This window comes from Chionomys nivalis, chromosome 5 (assembly GCF_950005125.1).
Source record: "Chionomys nivalis chromosome 5, mChiNiv1.1, whole genome shotgun sequence".
NCBI classification, from domain to species: domain Eukaryota; kingdom Metazoa; phylum Chordata; class Mammalia; order Rodentia; family Cricetidae; genus Chionomys; species Chionomys nivalis.
The window spans coordinates 31963670-31988463 of NC_080090.1; the positions used below are offsets into that span (position 1 = coordinate 31963670).

General features: G+C 38.4%; 1 protein-coding gene and 1 non-coding gene across 3 annotated transcripts in view; both read left to right on the forward strand.

The window, feature by feature from the left end:
- Positions 1 to 24794, forward strand: part of Parg (poly(ADP-ribose) glycohydrolase) — a 109774-nt gene that overhangs the window by 557 nt on the left and 84423 nt on the right. The window contains exons 2-7 of one of the 2 annotated variants that reach the window (XM_057770781.1): positions 6422 to 6488; positions 7674 to 8633; positions 9798 to 9981; positions 13570 to 13692; positions 13815 to 13898; positions 18110 to 18184. In XM_057770781.1, coding sequence (XP_057626764.1) covers positions 6422 to 6488; positions 7674 to 8633; positions 9798 to 9981; positions 13570 to 13692; positions 13815 to 13898; positions 18110 to 18184 — 1493 coding nt within the window. Of the gene's footprint in view, positions 1 to 6421; positions 6489 to 7653; positions 8634 to 9797; positions 9982 to 13569; positions 13693 to 13814; positions 13899 to 18109; positions 18185 to 24794 lie in introns of those variants that run through there. The other variant, XM_057770782.1, reaches the window with a different exon arrangement.
- Positions 20809 to 20936, forward strand: LOC130875252 (small nucleolar RNA SNORA77). Its single transcript, XR_009057187.1, has one exon. It is a non-coding gene; the product is annotated as a small nucleolar RNA SNORA77 (small nucleolar RNA).

Below are 24794 nucleotides of genomic sequence, written 5' to 3' on the forward strand. Positions count from 1 at the left end.
CTCCTGTCTCTCTTATCTAATCACCACTCTGATGTCCCCTTATTCAATCACTAGAAGCCACTCGTAGGGGAGAGGAGCTACAGTTTCTAGCGACATTTGTGGTGTGGAAAACTTGGGGCCAGTTGCTAACCGGGTGGACCGCACCTGTATGTTTTCCTCAGCTTGGATAGAGAGTGTCTAGTTGTGTGCATGAAGCATAAGGGCGCTTCAGTCTCCAGAACACATAACGAAAGCTGTTGCAATTTACACGGTCAAGTGCAAGTGCCATCTCCCAGAGTGCAGAGCAGTTAGTCTTAGCTTGCTGGCATTGTACTTGTCTCTGGCTCACGATGTTGAACATGAACTTGGTCTCTGCCTTCCTACTCGAAATCTATGAGGCCAGATCAACAATGGCACAAGTCCAATCAATACGTGTAACAAAGAGTCATGGATTTACTTGTTCGTGAGGGCGCGATTGTTTTGGTAGGAGTTAAGTGTGGTAACCTTGTTAGGAGACCAAAGAGAGTAGTCCAGACGATTTGGTACTTACTATGAGTACTAGATACCGTGATGAAGAATAATAAAACAGTATTTCAGAAGTGCAGCTGATGCATAGAATAAATGGTGAAAGAGTGAGAGATGAGCTGTGGAGATACAGGAAAAAAGTGATCCTACTGCTATGAAGCATAGGCACTACCGTGGACTTTACTAAGGACTTTAAAGTTTATGTTTTCAGGGTAGTTAGAGGCCCTAAACAGTGTGTGTCTGTGTGTGGGGGACTCTAGATTAAACTTGTTTCTTGAACCCGTGATATAGTTGGTTGGTGTATAGAAAATGGAAAAGAAAAATTGCTTGAAACCCCACGACTTAAGGAGTTGGTCTGGATGATTTGAACTTAGACTATGACGCAGGCAGTAGAGCAGTTCTTGGCATAAAAATAATAACAGGAGCTCCAAGTATGGATAGAGCATGCAAAAAAATAGAGAAAGTAAGACGACCAAGGGCAGAGCCTTTGAGCACACCAGCATTTTAGGGGAGGCTTAAGCGCAGTGCGTAGGAGGAGAAAAAACCTAGCTTGTGGTCTTTAACCCAGGGCCAACAACATTGCGGAAAGACCCACAGTGTACGGGGCTGAGCAGTCATCAGGAGTAAGCCTCCCCTAAAATGCTGGTGTGCTCAAAGGCTCTGCCCTTGGTCTTGGGACCTCTAGGGAGCAGACTTGAATCAACTTTTTTGGATTTTTTTGCTTTTGTTTTGTGTGTGTGTGTGTGTGTGTGTGTGTGTTTGTGAAACAAGATCTCACTGTGTAGCCCTGAGTTAGTCTGGAGCTCAGAGAGAATTGCCTGTCCCTCAGAATAGACAACTGTATTTTCTAGGTAAGTAAACAGACTCCAAGAACTGAAATAACTTGACCAAGATAATGCTGGTAGATAAGTTCTGGATAGTTCAGAACTGAAAGGGCGCATTGTACATCTTTGTTGTCCTAGTCAGGGTTACTCTTGCTTTGATGAGACACCATGACCAGAAGCTAGGGAGGAAAGGGTTTATGTGGCTTACTTATACTTTCACATCTTAGTTCATCATTGAAGGAAGTCAGGGCAGGAACTCAAACAGCAGGAACCTGGAGGCAGGAGCTGATGCAGGGGCCATGGAGGGTGCTGCTTACTTACTGGCTTGCTTACTTACCATAGCTTACTCAGCCTGATTTCATAGCTTACTCAGGATCACCAGCCCAGGGATGGCATCACCCACAATGGGCTGGGCCCTCCTGCACCAATCATTAATTAAGAAAATGCCCTATGGGTTTACCTGCAGCCTGAGCTTATGGAAGCGTTTCCTCAAGTGTGGCTTGCGGCCCCCTTCTTCCAGATGACTCTAGTTTGTCTCTAGCTGTGTCACGTTGACATGAAACTGGATAACTATAGATAACTAGATGCACATGTCCTTTTTTTGTCCCTTGTTTGTTATGGTTATTTCTAGTAAAATGAAAGAAAAGCAACATTTTGTGCTTCCTTAAGTAGAAGAAGAAGTAAGTTGTTGGTTTTTTTTGTTTGTTTGTTTGTATTTTTGTTTTTCGTTTCTCAAGACAGGGTTTCTTTATGTAGCCCTGGCTGTCCTGGAACTTACTCCGTGTACTAGACTGGCCTTGAACTCAGATCTGCCTACTCTGCCTCTGGAGTGCTGGCATTAAAGGTGTGTACCACTCCTACCACCGTCCAGCTTGGGTTAAGCTCTTAACAGTCCTGTGATGTGTTGGAAAAGAAACTTAGCAGCCAGTGGTAGTATTGGAAAGAGTGAGGCTTGTCCTTTCTCTAGGGTTCAAACAAGGACTGGGGAACATTTGATTCGCAGGATATATTGTTACTTCTTCACTTTCCTTTCCCCATTCATCCTTTTGGCAGGCTCCAGGAATCATAATTGGAATCCTGAAGCTAGGAGGATATACTTTCCATGCTGGGCTTCAGGAGGCAGAGAGCTGTCTTCAGCTTCTCTGGAACAGGCCTCCTGGGCTTTCATCACTTGAAGTTTGGGTTCTGTGGACTACTTCATGTGGATGAGAAGAGTGTCTTAGTCACTGTTCTATTGCTGTGAAGAGACACCATGACGAAGGCAGCGCCTTTAAAAGAGAGCATTTAACTGGGGATTTGCCTACAGCCTCAGAGGCATAGTCCATTATCATCATGGAGGGGAGCATGGCACTAGAACAGTAGCTGAGAGTTATATCGTGATGCAGGCAGATAGAGACATCGGGCCCGGAGGTGAACTTTGAGGTTTCAAAAGCCCATCTCCAGTGACACCTGCTCCAACAAGACCACACCCCCTCTTGTCCTTCTAAATTTCTCAAATAGTGCCATGATGATTAAATATTTAAATATATGAGATTCTGGTGACCATTTTTATTCAAACTACCTAATGATTAAGCATTCATATATATAAGATTGTTGTGACCATTTTTATTCAAACCACCACTAGGAGCCTAGCTATCGCAGCCTCACATTTAATCCTAATATTACAGAAGGTTTTAAATTCTAGACTGGTTCCAAAAATGGTGTTTCAGCAGTTTGCTGGTTTGAAATTTGAGGATTTTCTAAACTGTCCATTCTATGGTTTGTGTAGACTTAGTGTCCCATACCTGGAATGCTTGCGGTAAGAAATGATTCAGATGGAGTTTTTAAGATTTTGGAAGAATTGCATAGACCAAACTGGTTAATCTAATCTGAAAATTTTAAAATCTGAAGTGTTTCAAAATTAGCACTAGAGCTCAAAAGTTGGATTTTGAAGATCAGGGACACTGAACCCATTTGACAGAATTAAATAGAAAAGAGAGCACTAGAGAAAGTTTCATCTTCAGATCATCCTCTTGCTCGCTGGCAGTGATAAATCACAGAGTGACTTAATGAAAGAAGGATTTATGTAAATTACTTTTTGTGGGTTTTCTTTTTTGTGTGTGTATGTTTTTTGCTTGTTTTTGTTTTTTTTGTTTTTTTGTTTTGTTTTGTTTTGTTTTGTTTGAGACAGGGCTTCTCTGTGTAACAACCCTAGCTTGTAGACCAGACTGGCCTCGAACTCACAAAGTTCTGAGTGCTGGGATTAAAGGTGCGCACTAGCATCTCCTGTCTGTAAATTACTTTTTGTAAGGGAAACCATTTAAAGAGTACTAATCAGGGAGCTGAAGAGATGGCTCAGAGGTTAAGAGCATTGCCTGCTCTTCCAAAGGTCCTGCATGGTGGCTCACAACCATCTGTAATGAGGTCTGGTGCCCTCTTCTGGTCTGCAGGCATACACACAGACAGAATATTGCATACATAATAAACAAACAAACAAACAAATAAATAGAATACTAATCAGAGCTGGGCGGTGGTAGCGCACGTCTTTAATCCCAGCGCACAGACAGAATGTTGCATACATAATAAATAAATAAATAAATAAATAAATAAACAAACAGAATACTAATCAGAGCTGGGCGGTGGTAGCGCACGTCTTTAATCCCAGCACTTGGGAGGCAGAGGCAGGTGGATCTCTCTGAGTTCGAGGCTAGTCTGGTCTACAAGAGCTAGTTCCAGGACAGGCTCCAAAGCTACAAAGAAACCCTGTCTCGAAAAACCAAAATCTAACAAACAAAAAAAGAATACTAATCACAAAGATTTTATTAATTAGACTTTTACTGTTTTGTGGAAAGTATTTGACACTTGAATACTTTTGTGGAAGAGAAAAATTATGAAACCCAAATACTTGCATCTCAAGTTCTCACACCTGAATGTCTTTCACTTATGTTGTAGCCTGTGATAGATAAGTGAATTATTTAGGCCTGCTTCTGTTTTGTTCTGTTTTACCCTAATTAGGCTATTAGGGTAAAATAGAAAAATAAGAATGCAGTCAGGCGGTGGTGGCGCACGCCTTTAATCCCAGCACTCGGAGGCAGAGACTGGTGGATCTCTGTTGAGTTCAAGGCCAGCCTGGTCTACAAGAGCTAGTTCCAGGACAGGCTCCGAAGCTACAGAGAGACTCTGTCTCAAATAACCAAAAGGGAAAAAAATAAAAGAAAAATACAAATGCATCTATGACTTAAGTGTTTAGATTCTTAATATTACAACTTTGAGAACTGAGAATGTTTAAGATTTAATGCAAAGTGACACATGCAGTTCATGTCCAGTACATTAAAACCTGAAAGGGCACGTGTTTCTAATGGTTATATAAAATGCGATTGCATCCCCACTCCTAAGCTAATCATTTTTATTTTTGCTGCTGGTCATATCTATTTAGTCATTTTTCTGGCATCTCAAATTTAGTATCTGCAGAATTTCCTAATCATACCCCCCCATACCTAATTCTCCTATTTCCCATATTTCTACTCAGTATTGTTATGACCATTTAGGTCTTTGAAGCTTCAAGCTTGAAGTCTGTAATGACTACTCAGTTTTGTTTATCTCATAAGAAGTTATTTTTTATTTATTTATTTATTTTTTATTTTTTTTATTTTTTTGTTTTTTTTGTTTTTCGAGACAGGGTTTCTCTGTGGTTTTGGAGCCTGTCCTGGAACTAGCTCTTGTAGACCAGGCTGGTCTCGAACTCACAGAGATCCGCCTGCCTCTGCCTCCCTCATAGGAAGTTATTTTGTGCCTCAATCAGTAATTTTTCAATCTAGTTGATTTTTAAATTTTTTTCTTTTTATTTTCTTCCTTTTTAAGAATTTCAGTTCTCATTCTTCCATCACGCTCACAGAGATTCTGATTTAGTAGGTTTGGGCATGGTCCTAGGATCCATTTTTTGCTTCTCATGACTCAGGTGACTGGGAACTCCTGACTCAGACCAGTAGCTCTCTCTCTGGTGTCCCTTGGTGAGCACTCTCTTTGCCTCCAGGTTTTCCATTATGAATGACGATAGGCTTCTTAACTTTGAATGCTGGAATCATGGCTCTAAGTGTGACTTCTGACCATCCTTTTGTGCCTCTCTATGGTCTTAGTTGACTTTTGAATTATATTTTCTATTCCTTTTCAATTCTTTATATTTATTTGCCATTGGTGACTTTCCTTAGGAGTTTCCTTTTATGTCAATGTCTTTATTTTTCAAGATAAATCTAGCACTACCTCTTTTAAGAAATCTTAAATGATTAGTTTCACTTTTTATTGTCCTGAATTTTTTTTTTCTGGAAACGCTGTAATTCTTTTTGTTTTTTTTGTGACAGGATTTCTCTGTAGCTTTGGAGCCTATCCTGGAACTAGCTCTTGTAGACCAGGCTGGCCTCAAACTCACAGAGATCCCCCTGCCTCTGCCTCCCTAGAGCTGGGATTAAAGGCGTGCGCCACCACCGCCCAGCCAGAAATACTATAATTCTTGATCAAGACCTCTTTTAATAGTTTTTAAGGTCTAACATTTTTTTAAACATATACCACATAGTGTCCTAATACCTTACATAAATTATTAATAATTTAAACTTCATGGTAACTTCATGGAAGATGCTGTTCATGTACATAGTTTCCAGGTGAAAAATCTCAGTTGGAAAAAAGGTTCTTTCACTCAGTCACAAAGAAAGCCAGTGAGGTAGCAGTGATTTGAATCCAGATGTTCTGAGTTCAGAGCCTGTGATCTTAGATCATTTTACCTTTTTTTTGGTTTTGGTTTTGGTTTTTTTGAGACAGGGTTTCTCTGTAGCGCTTTTGTAGACCAGACTGGCCTTGAACTCACAGAGATCTGCCTGCCTCTGCCTCCCAAGTGCCAGGATTACAGATGTGCACCACCATTGCTCAGTTTAGGAGACCACTTTCAAATCTGCACTGTGCATATTAGCTGTTCCTGTCTTATCTTTTAATGCTTGAAGTTGGAAAAAGTAGCTGCTCTGTTTAACCTGCAGTCTAGCAAAAGGCCTAATATGTATAATAGGCTATATGTTTTCTATTTGAATTTGTATATATATTTAACTTTTAATTTTAATTTCTTATAGTTTTTAAACAGAAGACAATTACCACTTGGATGGATACTAAAGGAACCAAGACAATTGAGTCAGAAAGGTATAAACAAAATTTTTTTTTAAGATTTTATTTATTTATTATGTATACAATGTTCTGCCTGCATGTATGCTTGCATGCCAGAAGAGGGCACCAGATGGTTGTGAGCTGCCATGTGGTTGCTGGGATTTGAACTCAGGACCTCTGGAAGAGCAGTCAGTGCTCTTATGAACCATCTCTCCAGCCCAGTACAAAGACATTTCTTTTTTTTATATATATATATATATATTTTTTTTTATTAATTTGTATTTTTTTTTTTGTTTTGTTTTTTTGTTTTTTGGTTTTTCGAGACAGGGTTTCTCTGTGGCTTTGGAGCCTGTCCTGGAACTAGCTCTGTAGACCAGGCTGGTCTCGAACTCACAGAGATCCGCCTGCCTCTGCCTCCCGAGTGCTGGGATTAAAGGCGTGCGCCACCATCGCCCGGCACAAAGACATTTCTATATGGATAAGTGCATAGTGAAATGGTGGGGTTGTTTTATCTTGCTTTTTGTTTTTAATTTCTTTGTATTTTTCTTCATCTACCTTTATTAACTTTTTTTTTCTTTTTTTCTTTTTGGTTTTTTGAGACAGGGTCTCTCTGTGGCTTTGGAGCCTATCCCCTAACTAGCTCTTGTAGACCAGGCTGGCCTCAAACTCACAGACATCCACCTGCCTCTGACTCCCAAGTGCTGGGATTAAAGGCATGCACCACCACTGCCCAGCCCTTAATTTTTTAAAGTTTGTTTATTTTTTAGGATTTTAATACGTAGAGACCTTCATTTATTTGTGAGATAAAGAGATTAAAGTTAAATGGTTTCTGACTTTTAAGATACTCATATACAGTAGTGGTTATAGACACAAAACACATAATCACTGCTTCATGAGGTAAATACATCATGAAGGTGTGAGCAAGTAAAGATATGAGTGGTGGCCAGCATGTAGAAGAAAGAAGTCACCAGCTTTGGCTGGTCTTTGAAGGAACAAAGGATTAAACAGAAGGTAACGTTAAGATTTGAAGAAGGGTGGGTGTTTATCAGGCACAGCGCTGAGGAAGGGCATTGTGGGTGCTTGAGCAAAAGTGCAGAGCAGTGAAATGACACACTGCTTGTTTAGCCATCTCAAGAGTAAATTTTCATTATGGTGTTTGATAGTTTAGCTACTTTGATTTTTTTTAATAAATTGGTTTTAGTTCTTTCTGTTCTCTTGTAGTAAAGAAAACAACAATACAAGGATAGACTCCATGATGAGTTCTCTGCAGAAAGATAACTTTTACCAACATAAGATGGAAAAATTGGAAAATGTTCCTCAGCTAAATCTTGATAAATCACCAATTGAAAAGAACACACAGTATTTAAGCCAGCAGCAGAATGCAAGTATGTGTAAGTGGCAAAATGAAGGGAAGCATGCAGAACAGCTTTTGGCAAGTGAGCCTCCAACAGTAACCCTGGTACCAAAGCAGCTTAGTAATGCTAACATTGAGCAGTCACCCCAAGCTGATGACCACAGTGACACAGATAATGGAGAAGATAGAGACAGTCAGCAGTTTCCTACACCTGTAAAGCTGGGAAACACAGAGCAGACAGTGGGAGATGAGCAAGCCAGAAGCTGCTGTAAGTGCAGTGGGTCTTGCCACTCCTTGAAAGACTGCACAGGCTGTCAGCAGGAGGTGGATGTGGTACCCGAGAGCCCTTTGTCAGATGTTGGTGCTGAGGACATTGGAACTGGGCCAAACACTGACAACAAATTGATTAGACAAGAAAGTAGTCTAGGTGATTCTCCTCCATTTGAGAAAGACAGCGAGCCGGAGTCACCAATGGATGTAGACAATTCAAAAAACAGTTGTCAAGACTCAGAAGCTGATGAAGAACCAAGTCCAGGCTTTGATGAGCAAGAAGATAGTTCCTCTCAAACAGCAAATCAGCTTTCAAGTTGCCAAGCCAGAGAAGCCGACTGCGATCTTAAGAAACGGCATTTGACTAAGGGAAGGGAAAATAGGTTACATTTCCAATTTGAAGGAGAGACTCGTGCTGGAACCAGTGATTTAAATGCCAAGCCATCTGGAAACACTTCTAGCCTTAATGTAGAATGTAGAAGTTCCAAGCAGCATGGAAAGAAGGATTCTAAAATCACAGATCATTTCATGAGAATTCCCAAATCAGACGACAGAAGGTAATTCCCCTCCCTCCCATTTAGGAGTTTCCCTCCAATAGTGTGGTATGTTTTTAAATTTTGTAGAGGGAATTAAGAAAGTAACTACTGTTAATTAAATAGTTGCCTTTTGTTAACTATACAAATTAAAGTCTAGATTTCTTTTTTCAATTTTTATTTATTTGTTTGTTTGTTTATTTATTTTTGGTTTTTCAAGACGAGACGAGGTTTTTCTGTAACTTTGGAGCCTGTCCTGGAACTAGCTCTGGTAGACCAGAACTACCTGGCCTTGAACTCACAGAGATCTGCCTGCCTCCTGAGCGTTGAAATTGTAGGCGTGCCCCACCACCGCTTGGCTAAAGTCTAGATTTCAAAGTAGAAATTCTAAAAAGGCCAGAAGCAGAAAACAAGAAGAGATTTGTATTGGTAGTCAGTTTTAGTTTCATGAACTTTCTTATGGAATTTATGAAAATTATTAGATGAAAATATGGATTGACTATAACTGTTATTTAATATTTGTTTAGGTTTTTTTTTAATGTAATAGTTTCTCTAATGCTCTGACAGAAAAACAGGTAATACTCTGTTTTATAAATGAGAAAGCTGAGATTTAGGTTAGAAAATTCACTAAAATCCTATAAGGATATTTTTTCATGTATATTTGAGTACAGCCTTGTATTTTTGCCATTATTCCATGAGGAATTTTAAACCCTGCTCGGTTTTCTAAGATGTGTTTTGTAGCTTATGATACTAAGTTTACTTTTTTGAAATGGTTATATGAAGACCAGAGAAGTAACTGAGTCTCTGATCTGTGACTCATTTCTGTTTTTTTTAAATATTTATTTATTATATATACAGAATGCATGTATGCCTGCAGACCAGAAAAGGACACCAGACCTTATTACAGGTGGTTATAAGCCACCATGTGGTTGCTGGGAATTGAACTCAGAACCTTTGGAAGAATAGCCAGTGCTCTTAACCTCTGATCTATCTCTCCAGCCCCTCATTTCTGTTTTAAAAGGAGATTTGTATGTTTGAAAGTTTCTTAAGATCTTGGGTTTTAATATAAGGTTTTAAAGTGGTCCTTGTAAAGCGAGTATAGCACACTTTAGACAGTAATATTCTTTGTAAGTTTTGTGCTTGTATATCTAAGAAAACTGAAACAGTCCATATTTTTCTTAACCTTAGAAAAGAACAATGTGAAGTCAGACATCAAAGAACAGAAAGGAAGATTCCTAAATACGTTCCCCCTCACCTTCCTCCAGACAAGAAGTGGCTGGGAACTCCTATTGAGGAAATGAGGAAAATGCCTCGGTGTGGGGTCCGCTTGCCTCTCTTAAGACCATCTGCTAACCACACAGTGACTGTTCGGGTGGGTATTGATTCTTACCTGTGAGCAAAACTTTTTGTTTCATTTTTTTTCTTTCCAGTTGACTTCTCACTATATGTTAGTTATTATTATTTTGTAAAATAAAAAAGTTCAAAATTGTTTATGGTTTAGTGCATTCTCCATCTTGGTCTTTTCTTAGATTCTCTGGTCATTCCCTATCACCACCTCAGAAGTATTTAGACTCAGCATGTCTAAAACCAATCTCACTTTTTGTTAAGTTGTGGTAAAATGCACATAGCACAAAGCTTACCACTGTAGTGATTTTTATGTTTGTGATTCAGTGACATTAAGTATATTGACAGTGTTGTACAACCATCACTGATACCCATTCCCAGACTTTTTGTCTTCCCAAATAGGAATTCTGTTTCTGTAAAGCAACAACTCCTGCTTATTGTAGCTCTGTATCTACTTTTGCATCTTCTGTGGCATATTTCCCAGGGTCTACATTGCAGCTTTTGGTTCATTATCTTCATTTGTCATAGGAAGCTTGCAGGAACTCTGACCTTGTCAGTACTGCTTGACTTTCAGGCTTTGGTTTGAAACCTCAGTAGAAACCCTACCATGATTATAACTTGGATAGTACGTGCATGTGAAGTCATTGACAGTGCCGAGGTCTGTTGCTGGCGAGAGATGCACGGTATTACCCTGAACTATATTTAGCAGCTTTGAATCCTCTGACTTAACAAAGGAAAGCGATTCACTAGTGACCTTGTGCAGGCAGGAACTCTGGGTCTCCCTTCACCAGCAGCCATCTTGGAAAACTCTCTGTTGTGGTTGGTTGGTTTGTTTGTTTTGAATCTTTGAGCTTGTGGTAGATGATATCTTGGCTAGATAAGGCCTTACATTTTTTGAGAAGCCCTTGGGTATCTTCCTTATTGTCCAAGGACAAAGTACCTGGCTTCTTTTTAGTGATGGTACTTTAGTAGCAATACATTCCTGTCCCCAATTTTCTATGTGCTATTTTTGCCTAAATTATTAGCTTTTCAGATCCTTTTGTTCTCTGTTCTTACTGTAAGTATGGTTAATGCAGCCAGCATGACTCATGCCACAGCCTCATTGTTCTGCTGCCTTAAAATTTCATTTATCATTTGATAAATCAGTCTTGCCATTTTAAAACTCAAGCTCAGAGAAAGCCTTAGGAAATAGAAACAAGTTATTTACCGGAATTAAACACAAATGGCTTCTAGGCCGATTTGCAGGAGAGTCCTTATTTCTGTCTGGATTCATCAATACAGCTTCTACTGTCCACACCCCTATCAATCAGCTTTCTGGTCTTCTGAACTACCAGACTTACCCGCTGAGCCATTTATAGAACTCTTAAGTTTTCTCTAGCTTGTGTCTCCAGACTTTGTCCATAAACAAACTAAAAGAGTTTCTGAACCGCATTATGAGATACTGCACTTCTTGGTACCAACTTTCTTTTGTGGTCAGATTTCTGTGAGTATGACAAAATACTTGAGATGATAAACTTATAGGAAGCAGGGTTTATTTTGGCTCAGGGTTTCAGAGTCTTCAGTGTGGTTGCTTTTATCTGTTGCTGCAGGCCTGTGGCTGTTTAGAACGTCACAGTAAGAAAGCATGAAGGAGATCTGTTAATCTCTTGGCATCCTGGAAGCCAAGAAGAGATAGGAAGAAATCAGAGACTTACTTCCACTAGGACTGGTATCCAAAGTTCCACCACCTTCCATAGTACTGGGATCTGGGTGTTAAGCCTTTAATACATGGTCCTTTGGGTGGTGCTCCAGGTCAGAATGAACAGAAATAATACTATGTGACCAGTGCCTTTCTACCGTCAGTTAGCTTCCTTTTCTTCCTTAGCATTCGGCTGTACTGTCACTACCTTAAATCTCTCAGCTCACCTGATTGCATCTTTCTAGAATAGGTCATTATAATACCACATACCTCTCATTAATAGCATATTATATTTTAAAAAAGTTTTATGTGATTATTTTCTGCAGTGAAATATAACATTTGGATAAACCTAGAAAACATTCTGATAAGTGAAGATGACAGACCAAAAAACCTATATGTTGTATGTTTCCATTTATTTGAAATAGCTAGAATAGGCAAAATGAAAATCTGTTCTATTCCTCAAAGATTTATTTAATGCTGATTGTGACAGCTTTGTGTATGTTTACAGTGGCACACATATATATGTGCATGCCAGGTTCTACCTTACATTTTCTAGTGGAAAAAAATTAAATAGTTATTTCTCAAGAAATTTAATTTTCGTAACGAAAGGAAATACCTGTATTGGGGCTAGGGAGATGGAAACAGTTGTTAAAGTGCTTGACACATAAGCATGAGGACCTGTTTGGATCCCAACACTCATAACAACTAGGTGAGATCTAGAGAAAGGGTTCAGCAGCAAGTGCACGTGCTCTTACAGAAGACCTGTTTGCTTCCCAGCACCGCACTGGGCAGCTCACAGCGGCTTACAACTCCAGTTCTGGGGGATCTGATGCCCTCCTCAGGCCTCCTGAGACACTCTTAAACATATGGCATATAGACACAGAACATTCACACATAAATGAAACTTAAATCTTAAAAAAGCAAAGTTTGGTGTGACAGTGCTTACCTGTAATCCTGTCAGTGGGGGACGGAGAGGTAGAAACAGGAGGATTCTTGGGGTTAACTGGCCAGGCAACCATTCTAGCCAAATCAGTCAGCTCTAGGTTCAGTAAGAGACTGAACTCAGGTAGATGGCTCAGCGGGCTGCGCAAGCCTGACAACCTGCCTTTGATCCCCAAAAACCAATGTAAGTAAGGTTTCCTTCTGTTCTCTATACCCACTTGTGGCACATATGTGCCCACATACATGTATCATACATACACACTCACCCCCACACACAATAGTGATTACTAGCGTTTAAGTAAAGTGCATAGTGGCAGAGGAAGACACGTAATATTGACCTATGGCCTCTGGCCTTTACATGCATGTGCACATTCCTGCACATGCAATCTGTCCTCTTGTGAACACTAACAAACACACACACACACCAAGAAAAAAAAAACCAAGTGTTGTCCAGTATGATAGTGGTTTAATAAAGAACTATATTAACTTCTTATTTAAAAGTTCCTAAAGACTTCACAGTGGTGAGGAAAATAAAGATGAAAATTCAGGTTTAAATCGATAAAGGAACTGCTATTAACTGTATTAAAAGAGAGAAGATAGTATATATGCAAACATGTGATATGGAAGAATTTGCTGCTTCTGGACTTAGGTTTCTGACTTGTCTCAAATAAATGGCATTTTGGTGAGAACTTGAGCAAAAACTCTAAAACTCAGGCTATTTTCAAAGATGGAGAAGGGATTTCGAGGGAGTCAGTATCTGGAGCTGCTGGAGTGGGAGGAGGGAGATAGGAAGTGTGGGCATGTCAGAGTCTAAGAGTGCAGGTAAAACTTCTCAGGACGTGATGATTGTGAGAGGTGAGGTGTGGCAACTTAAGAGGGACTCGTGGCGTTTCTTGCCCGGAAACTGGTCTCCACTGCAGCATTTATTTAGGCTGCTTTGTAAACAGAGCTTAGTTTCTGTGTACTTACGGTTTTCCTATTTACTCTGTATCTCAGGTAGACCTTCTGAGAGCAGGAGATGTCCCGAAACCTTTTCCAACACATTATAAAGATTTGTGGGATAACAAGCATGTTAAAATGCCTTGTTCTGAGCAAAACCTGTACCCTGTGGAAGATGAGGTAAGTATAAAAACAGAAGTGTTTTAGTCTCAGGGCCATAGTTTAGCACTTGTTTGGCTTTTGGATTGTGATGCAGAACAGTTTCAAATGCTTTGATCTTGCCTATTTTCTTCTTCTGTAAGAATGGTGAGAGAACTGCAGGGAGCCGGTGGGAGCTCATTCAGACTGCACTTCTCAACAAATTCACACGACCCCAGAACCTGAAGGTACGTTCTTTTCCAGTCCTGTCTCCTACATAGCTCTGAGAGATAGGTTCTTTAATTTATCCCTCAGACAGTTTTCGATCATAATGGCCTGGACCCAGATGACAGCAGTCTTCATATGCAGTGTTTGTTTCCTGTCACTTAGGAAGGCTTGGTAGAATTCTTGGTTTCCATAGTAATAGTAATAGAGTAGCAGAGTTGAGGTTGTAAATGACTTGCCTAGAGCTGCATAGGGTAATTTGGTAAACCAGCAATAAGACTTCAGTTTCTTGATTCTCTGTCCAATTTCCCTCAGCTTAAGCCTCTTTTTGTTTGTTTTAAAATTATCATGCTATTACAATGTATTTAATAGGAAATCAAGAAAGAATTATGATCTTGGCACTTTTGCCTAAAGGAAAACTGTACCTGCCAATGATTAAAATATACATTAAATATTCTATTTTTATTGCCAGTATTACTTTAGGAGTTTAATTATTTATTAGTTTTACATATGAGCAGTAATTTAATTTTTTATTTAAGAGCCTAGGATAATCATTAGATTTTTTTCCCCCTAATATCTACAGTAGGCATAAACATGCGTGTTTTGTTAGAGAAATAGCCAAAAAAAAGCATAAAGCGTATATGAATTGTGGCACAGGTGCCTGTGCTTTGTGAAAATGGTGTTACTCGTTTCCTTTCAGAGTCCTGATTTGTTAGGGACACTCTTGGATTTCTTGTTTTCTATCAAATTAATTTAAGCTTGTTAAGAGTTTGTGGGTTTTCTTCCTATTTTCTTTATATAAAAAGCATTGATATGTGTACAAGTATGTATTTTTAACATTTTATCCCTTTCAAAAAGCTTTTCTTTTTCTTTTTTCTTTTGGTTCGTTTGTTTTTCTATTCGGGGTTCTCTATGTAACAGCCTTGGCTGTCCTGGAATTCACAGAGATCCACCTGCCTCTGCCTCCCAAGTGCTGGGATTAAAGACGTGTCCGGCCTTACAAACACTTTCTGAGGACACTGCTTGAGTGCTATTTGAAAACACTGTGTTAGGTTCTTTTTGTCCTTCTGATAGGCCTAGTTTTTAGAATTTTCATATTTTTTCTTTACACAGTTATCAGAGCATTCTGAATTAGTCTGCTTGTCTCTTCAGCAGTTTCTTGGTGCACCTTGATTACTCTAGGAAGGGGTAATTGATTTAATATGGTATTCCCTTTAGTTTATCTTAGCAACAGAACAAGGTAATCTGTCAGAATTTCTTATATCTGCTTTAATTTCTTTGTTCAGAGAATGATAACCTAAAAGGAAGAAGTAAAGAGTAAGCCTTGTGGTTGATACAATCTTTTTGCTATTCACTCATTCAGTGGTAGATTTGGAGAGTTCAGATGTTCAAAGTTTAAAAGAGAAACGGTATCCTCGGTACTATTTCTGTTAATAGTGTGCTGGATAATTTGTGCAGATAGGTCCTTATGTTTATTATTGTGAGCTAAAAAGAACTAGAGTAGTTGACTGCTAACTGCAAACTAGCCCCCAGCTCTTCTAGTGAAGAACTTATGGCAGATACTTTGAGGGTTGAAGACTAGAGTAAAAGTAAATCCATTCAGATGTTTTTCCAGCTGTGGTGGAAAATAATCTGTGAGTCAGGCATGGCACCACTCTTTGTGGCTCTAGTCCCAGCACTCAAGTGTGATATGAAGTTTGCTGTGATGTTTGAAACTAGCATGAGCTACAAAATGATTTCCAGACTAGCCTGAATCACAGTGTGAGATCCTGCTTCAAAAAAAAGAAAGAAGAGAAAATTGTGGGTATAATTGAACATGCTCAGTTTTTTTTCTTACAGTTAGATCTTAAACAACAGAGTATGCCTATCTAAATAGCATTTACACTGATTTATCGATTGTAAAGAAACCAAATGTAAAGGAGAGTGTGCCTAATTATATGCAAATACTATGTAAGAGAGTTGAGAATACTCAGATTTTGCTATCCTGAAGGAGGCTTGAACTAATCTTCCACAGATGTCATGCAATAACGTTACTGGAGTTAATCTAATTATAAAAGTTGTTGAAGGAATTAGAAAATAAACACTTTTTAATATGTTTTTCTTTATCAACTTTAAGGAATCATAAAAAGCACATTCTTTTGATGTGTTTAATTTGATCAATTGTGACGTTTGTATCTACTGTTAACGTCTCTACCAGTCAAGATACTTCCCATTTCCGTCATACCCAAAGATTTTCCTTGCCCCTTTATCATTGCCTTCGCCTTCTGCTCTGACCTCAAGTAGTTTGCCCTTTTTTCCACTATAGATTTGTTTATAATTTACACATGAGGAGCCTCATAATATGTGTGCTGCAGTATTTGATTTAAATTAAGAATTTTGAGATTCACCTATGTGATAAAGTATATGCCTGTATCATTTGTCTATTTATTTGTTTGTAGACATTGCTATTTACCATATTATATAACATTTTGAAACTAGATACCAAACACTGGAAATAATTCTTTAAACGTCTTTTAACTCTTAACAAAAATGTTACTTTATGGCTTAAGAAAAAAAATAAAAGCTTTTACTTTTTATCCTATGGTTTATGTTTTTCTGAAGGAACTTGGATATCCTTTGATTCCAAGTAAATCTGGTATGTTTTTTATAGGTTCAGGCTTTAATGTAGGTACTTGTTCATTGTGTATCATGAAGTTTTTTCCAGGGAGCTTTTTATATCTTTTTAGTAATAAAGCAGCTTAGAACCTTTATATTAATAATTTAACACAGTGGATTTTAGACTTGTATATTTCTTCAGAATAATATTGAATTATTATAATTGTTTATAAATTCTACTTATTAATTTATTAATAATATAAAATACGATGAAGTAGATGAGAAAAATGGGATAAGATCTAATTATAAATAATAGTTTTTTCTGCGCCAACTAATGGATTGCTTTATGAATATCTTAACTGTGGGAGCACGGTGTGTAGCATTATTTACTCCAATAGTGAAAACTTAAGCCAGTAGATGGCATAGTTTGACTTGCCATTCCATATAAGTATATTACTGGTGTGAACTGCTAGGCTTTGTGCCACCATGTCATGTTCTCTACATCTGTGGCTGTTAATTTCTGGGATAAGGTAAAAGTGTGCTTACTTTTTTAGCTGTAAAATAATTCAATTGTCACAGAGTTTGAGAAAAGTAAATATAATTTTTCTATACTAACAAAGTTATATTTTATAATTTATGAAAATAGTGGAGAGTAGGGCCTAGAGAGTTGGCTCAGTCAGTAAAGTATTTGCTGTGCAAACATGAGGGATCAAGTGAATCTGGATCCCTGGCGCCCATTTAAAAAAGCCCAGTATGGACCAGGTAGTGGTGGCACACTCCTTTAATCCCAGCACTCGGGAGACAGAGGCAGGTGAATCTCTGTGAGTTCAAGGCCAGCCTGGTCTACAAGAGCTAGTCCAGGACAGGCTCCAAAGCTACAGAGAAACCTTGTCTCAAAAAAACCAAAAGGAAAAAAAAAATCTGAGTGTGTGTCTGTAACTCTAGTGCTTAGGGAGATGGAGACGAGCAGATCCCCGGAACTTTTCCCAGCCATCTAGTCAATTAGTTCTGGGTCAGAGAGACCCTGTCTCAAAAAATAAGGTGAAGAACAACTCTGAAAGACATGGACCTCTGGCCTATATACCCATGCACAGGAACATAATGAACACACACAATCAAGAGCGCGCACACACACACACTTAAAGACACAGTTTTTCAATCTTTTCCTTTTAAACACTTCTTTCTTTATTCCCTGCCTATGTTATTTTAGTGTTTCAAGTAGCTATATATCTCTGTGTAAGAATATGTAAATATATAAAGTATATATAACTCTATGCATGTGATGTTGTGTACCTTATACATATGTGTGTATGCACACAGAGATATAGATAACACATATATACACACACGACATATGATCTCAACCACAAAACATTGTAATCTCTGTTTTTTTAATCCCTTAAAGTCTGATTTTTGTCCAGTTGGAGTACGTTGTCCCCATTTAGAATGCATGTTTTAGGGTAATTATGTTTTCTTCCCATTGCTTAACATACCTAATCTCATTTTTCTTACGTGAGTAATAAATTAGTGTGCATTCAGAAGGAAGCTTGCTTAAGCATTAAGAAATTTGCTGGAAGCAAATTGTAAAAGATAACTTACATGACTGTGTCATGAGCTTTTTGTCTCTGTTTTTTCCTAGGATGCTATTCTGAAATACAATGTGGCATATTCTAAGAAATGGGACTTTACAGCTTTGGTTGATTTCTGGGATAAGGTAAAAGTGTGCTTATTTCTTTGACTGTAAATGGTACTACTTTTTAAAAAGGTCTGAGAAAAGTACATAGAATTCTTCATTACCAACAAAATTTTATTTTACTTAATGGTTTTCCAAATGCTTGATTTAGGTAGATAATTTGGTACTGAATTTTATTTTATTCCCTTGTTATAGTATTTTTTTTACATCGTTAATACTGATATCATTATTATCAATGTATGTATCTGTTCCATGACTAGATGTTTTCCTCTTTTGGGTTTTTAGACAATGTCTCAAAATTTTTTAGTCTGGGCTGCCCTCAAACTCCTGACACTGTTGCCTATCTCCTGAATGCTGGGATTACAAATATGAGCCAGCACAAAGGTGTTGTGATTTATGTATGAAATCACTATTATGCATATATGTAGGCTGTGAAATTTTACCTTGTTATCATCTGCACTATAGTAATGTGTGTATGTGTACACACATACAGTAGTAACATGTCATGTTATAAGTATGTGTCTATGTTTATATCAGAATATTTCTTTAGATAATCCCAGAAATTAGATGTTGAGGTGAAGAGATACAGAAGCACGTATCTCTTGGTAGTCTGCATGCATGCTGTAAAGTAATTTTCCGGACCTACTGCAGCTTCCTATGTCCTCAGTGTGGTAAGAGCATCACGTTAGAAGTACCAGCAAGATGAATAGCAGCATCTCTTTGTAAAAAATGGGAGGAAACGTCTTTTAACATTGCATTTTGGAGTGTGGTATGATGGTGCATGCTTATCATCCTAGCAGTAACAAGGCTGAAGCAGGCAGGAGGATAGCCAGTTAAGAACAGCCTGGGTGAACACAGAGAGATCTAGTTGATTCCGAACTATGCAGTAATAGTAACCCTAACCCTAACCTTTTTTTGTTTTTTCAATTAAAATTGCTTTGACCTTAGTACATTTTTACATGAACATGAGTTTTTGTTCCTTTGAGGTAAATATCCCAAAATGTTTTTAAGTGTATTTTTTAGTTTTAGAAGAAATTGCCAAACTACTTACCAAAAAGAGCTGTCCCAAAAATGACAATATGCTTTTACAAAGTGACTAAGTTTCTACCCAAGAATAGGTACTTTTATATATAATCTTTTAAAAATTACAATTTGAGTTGTGTATATTTCTCATGTTATTTTGAATCCTTTCAATCATTTATGCTTCATTTGTTAATAATAGAAACAAAATTATTTTAGAACATTATAAATTGCAGTGTTTAATATTCTACAGTTTGGTTATGTAAGAGAGAATAGTTGTTGAACTGTGAGCATGGCTACATTATTACTTCATGCCTTTTTCTCCCTAGCTGTCTTTCAGGAAATAATTTTGAGGTAATTAAAATCATTACTATTTTTCCATTTCATAAATAAGTAGCTGTGATTTTTGAGATGGGCTTGTTGAGCGAAGGTGTCCCTAGTGGAAACAGTCTAGCCCAGTCACATGTACTGTAGTTGTCCTGTGATTATTTTCTGAGAGCTGATAAAGTTCCTTCCACCTTTCTTTTAACATTTTGTTTCTCTAGACCTAGAGGTCTCTGCTGACCTCCTCTAAAATGAGGTCACACCCCCTTTTTATTTCTGTGACAGGTGCCTTAAGTTGTCTTTTGGAACTCTCTTAACTTTATTTTTGAACTCTTGGCATGATCTAGCAGGTTAAAGCATTCCTGGTAGAGACTTGAAGGTCTTGACCTTTGTGTCTACCAGGCACTCTAAATACTCATGGTCTTGGCTTTAGATGTGGCCTGGTAGTCAGACTGGCTTTCAGAGTTAGCAAATCAGGAGAATACTAGATGAGAAATGTGTTGAGTAATGAGATGTTTGTGATGTCTGTTACCAATCCGTCCCAAACACACAGTGCCCTCAAGCACAATTTCTGTGACATTTCTGACATTTCCTTTCACATTGATAGGTTAAGAATCTCTGTTCTCACAGAGGCAGCAAATTCGTTGTTTAATCCCAGCACTTGGGAGGCAGAGACAGGCAGATCTCTGAGTCTCTGAGTTCAAGGCCAGCCTGATCTATAGAACGAGTTCCAGAACAGGCTCCAAAGCTACAGAGAAACCCTGTCTCAAAAACAACAACAAAACAAACAAATAAACAAGGAATCTCTGTTCTCTAGGACTTCTGCTTTGTCAGGTGCCAGACAGGAATATTATTTCAAACTTCATATTAATAATGCATTTTGGTTGGGAAGAGACCTGAAACATGAAAATGCAGTTGACGTAGGAGACATTGCACTGCTATCTTTTCATTTCCAGTGTTGAATTCACAAGCATTATTTGTAAGACTGAATGTTGCGCTTTTGTGCTTTCAGATTTATTGTATATCTGGATCATGGAGGCCTTATTAAAATATAGAATGCTGCCCACTGCCCTCTCTATGGTTCCAACTTCGAAAGTGAGCCTGGGGACTTAAAACTGTATGTTTGTATCAGGTTCCAGAGGTCACATTAGACCCCTGATGGCTCTATAGTACTAGACAAGTTATCTTATTCTTTTGTATGCAAGGGGTCAAATACTTTCTTTGATTACTGTGTAGGTATATTTTAAGGATCTAAGCTAAGCGTTATATCTGAAGCCACTCTTTAAAATTCTAGAATATTTGCAGATTCATTCTGCACCTGGCTGCAGCTCCTGTCTGGTACTTTTTTCTGTCTATTTAGAGAAATATTCTGGGGTGCTGTGGCTGCCTCTGTCTATCAGGAGCAATGTACCTTCCTGGGGACACAGTGAAAAAAAGAAAAAAAAATTTCTAGAATTCCAATCCAATATTGTTTTATTTTTTTAAAAGATTTATTTATTTATTATGTGTACAACATTCTGCCTCCATGTCTGCTCACACGCCAGAAGAGGGCGCCAGATCTCATTACAGATGGTTGTAAGCCACCATATGGTTGCTGGGAATTGAACTCAGGACCTCTGGAAGAACAGCCAGTGCTCTTAACCACTGAGCCATCTCTCCACCCCCCTAGGTACATTGAATGTGCAGTTTTAATGTTTTAATACTTTAAAATGAACAAATAAATATGTTGATTCCTAAATTCTACATCATTGGCTATTTTTATAGAATAGATCCTAGTAATAAAATTATCAGGTCAAAGTGTATTGTGATTTCAATGTGAAATGTCTGCAAAGATTTGTTTTGAATACTTGGTTTCTAGCTGATAGCCCTGTCTTAAAAGGTTGTGGAACCTTTTGGGTGTGAAGTTGGCTGGCAGAGGTGGTACTTAGAGGCATGGAGATGGTCACATGTCGTGTTTTATACTTCTGGGGGCTACAAATATGAGCTGATCTTTTTTGTTGTTGTTGTTTTTGTTTTTCGATACAAGGTTTCGCTGTAGTTTTAGAGCCTGTCCTGGAACTAGCTCTTGTAGACCCGGCTGACCTCAAACTCACAGAGATTCACCTGCCTCTGCCTCCCGAGTGATGGGATTAAATTAGGCGTGTGCCACCACCATCTGGCTGTATGAGCCGATTTTAGCCATCCATGCGTTCCCTGCCATGATAGGTATAATACCCTCTGAAACCATAAGCCAAAATAAACCTTCTCTTAAGTTGTGTCTTGTTATATATTTGATTTTAGTGTTGAGAAAAGTAACTAATGCAGAACACTGGCTCTAGAAATGGTGTCATTAGTACTATAAATTGGACCGTGAGGCCTTTGAAATCATTTGTAGGAGAAATGAAAAAGTTTGAAGCTGTGGGCCCTGGTATGCTTCTAATGGAGCATTCTAGTGCTGGTGCAAAAGACCAGAATGCTGATAGAAGTGCAGTCCTGAAGTTATAGGGGAAATGGGATTCATGTGGGATCTGGACTAGAGAAGCCATTTTTATTAGAGCTAGGCAAAACAAATTGACTACTTTCTGTTGTGTCCTGAAAACTGAGTGAAGAAATTCAAAAATAGTCAACTAAGGAAATTTCAAGACAGCATAGCATTCAGGTTGTGGTATAATTATTGCTCAATGTGTTTGGTGGGGTTTATAATAAAATTCAAAACAAAATACGGAGCAGAAAGATGTGAAAAAATGTGTAGGAAAAGAGTGAATTGGGTTAGAGTCATAGAAGATAATGTAGAGTCTGTATTATTAAAATCTTAGTATAATTAACTATAGTTTATCTTGGGACAATAGTAAAGATACCTGGAGGGCAAGACCCCAGCTGTTGATGTTTCAGCTTATAAAAATGCAAATTCATTTCAAAGGAGAATTCCCAAAGAGAATTTTCTGGGCATCCTGTTTGCCCAGTACTCCCCAGGGCCATATTTTTCTCAGGTTCATCCGGGGAAGTATTTAAATGCCACTGCAGCTTGTGATAGAAGGGACCCAGCTACATTTTTAGCTAGGAGCATAACTTAGTGTTTTCTGCGTGGAGCTACTTTTGTAGGCATGCAAGATGCAAATGCTAGAGGGTTGTGGAGAGATACATGAAGGTTCCAGAAAACCTGCTTAGCTAGCGATGTAGCAGTCAGACTCCCTGCCTGGATGTCCTGATAGCCTGTATGTAGTGGAGGTATATTGTTGACGCTAGGCATTAAGTGTGATTCCAGAATTGTTAGAATCAAAACCTCAGTGCTGGTAGCCCTGGCAACCCAAACTTGGCCACCCATCTTCAATAGGCTTTTTGGCTGAGCTGGTAAGAGTCCTGGTTGTCTTTACAGAGGACCCAGGTTCAATTCCCAGCACCCACATGGTAGCTTACAACTGTCTGTAACTCCAGATCCAGGGGATCTGATATCTTCACACCAATGCAATAAAATAAAGTAAAATAAATTATTAAATAAATATATATAACAGAATTTTATCAGTTATGATATCAGTGTGATATGAAACTTCTGATTTAAATAACATGACTTCTCAGACTAAATAATTTTAATATTATTGGGATTTATAATTAGATTATAAGGTTGACAACTTGCCTTTTATAATTTGAGATTCTTTCCTGTGTATATCTTCTATGTACTATAATTTTTACAGACCTAAGAAATTCTTCAGTTGCTTTTAAGGAAAGAAGAAAAAGAAACTTTTTATATTATTTATTGACGAGAAGACCTCCATATATCAAAAAGGAATTGCTGCTTATTGTATCCTTACTTTTCTGAAATTTAAATCTAATATCCAATTCAGAGAGAAAATTGTAAATAGTTTTAAAGATATATACTTGAAATGGAAATAGATTTGAATTTGATCATTTCCTAAGCAAGTAGGTAAACGTAACTATTTACTGGATATAGGAAAGATTATTAGACTCCAAAACCTGTATGCTTTCTGTTGTAATGATGTTTGTCTTTGGTTTTATTGCTGTGAAGAGACAACCATGACCACGGCAACTCTTCTAAAGAAAACATTTAATTGAAGAAATCAGCTTATAGTTCAAAGTTTAGTTCGTTATCATCATGGTGGGGAACATAGTGGCAAGCTGGCAGACATGGTGCCGGAAAAGTAGCTGAGAGTCTTACTTATATCTTGGAGGCAACAGGAATTCAAGTGAAACACTGGGTGGTGTCCTGAGCATAGGAAACCTCAAAGCCCACCCCACAGTGACACACTTCCTCTAACAAGGCCATACCCACTCCAACAAAGCCATACCTCCTAATAGTGCTTTTCCCTATGATTATGGGAGCCAGTTACATTCAGACTACTACAATGTTTTCCCCTAAAGAACACTAAATACCTCTGTACATAATACACTTTATTATGCAAGATAAAGAGTTGCTTGTCAGCTTTATCATTAGAAAGGGACGTTGGACATGTCCATAAATGAGTATAATAATTAAGTAGCATAGCAGAAGAAATATTCTGATAGGGCCTGGTATGCCACGGAAGGACAAAAGGATTATATTTAGGGTCAGTGGACAAAAGCATAGAAGATATACCTCTTGGTTGAGAGTATGTATAAAAATACAGTTAAAGGAAATACATCTATTAAGTGAATAACAGGTTGGTTTGGTGGCGTCATTGTCTATTTTGGCAGCGTTTAGAATCACCTAGAAACATGCCTCTGGTCATGCTTGTGAAGGATTAGATTAGTTACTTTAGGTTAGTTCTTGGGGGAATAGCCACTTTAACCTTGGGTGGCACTATCTCATGGGTTCTGGACTGAATAAGAGAAAAAGCAAATGAAGCAGTAACATCTGTTTTGACTGTGACTGCAGTATAGTGATGTGTCTGAGGACTGCTTCCCTGATTACTGCCCCATCATGATGGACTGTATCCTGACTGTGAGCCAAAATAAGCACTTCTTTCCTCAAGCTGCCTTTGTTAGGCAGCAAGGCAGGTAACAGAGGAAAGCGGTATGGAGGAGACCTTGGGGCTGTTGCTGATAGAATTGACCATGTGGTTCTTAGGCCATTGGAATTGCTTTGCAGGAGAAATGTGAAGAGTTTGGAACTTTGAACTGGAAAACCCTTGGCTACAATGATTAACAGAGCTTAATGGGTCATTCTTTGGAGCTTTGGAGACAAAAATGTGAAATGTGCACCCACCGTGTAGGGCTGGCTCATGAAGTCTCAGCAGGGAACAAAGACTGTACTGACTGGGTTAGGGAAATAGGTGTTCTGATAATGATTCTGCCTGTGCTCATCGTGAGTCCT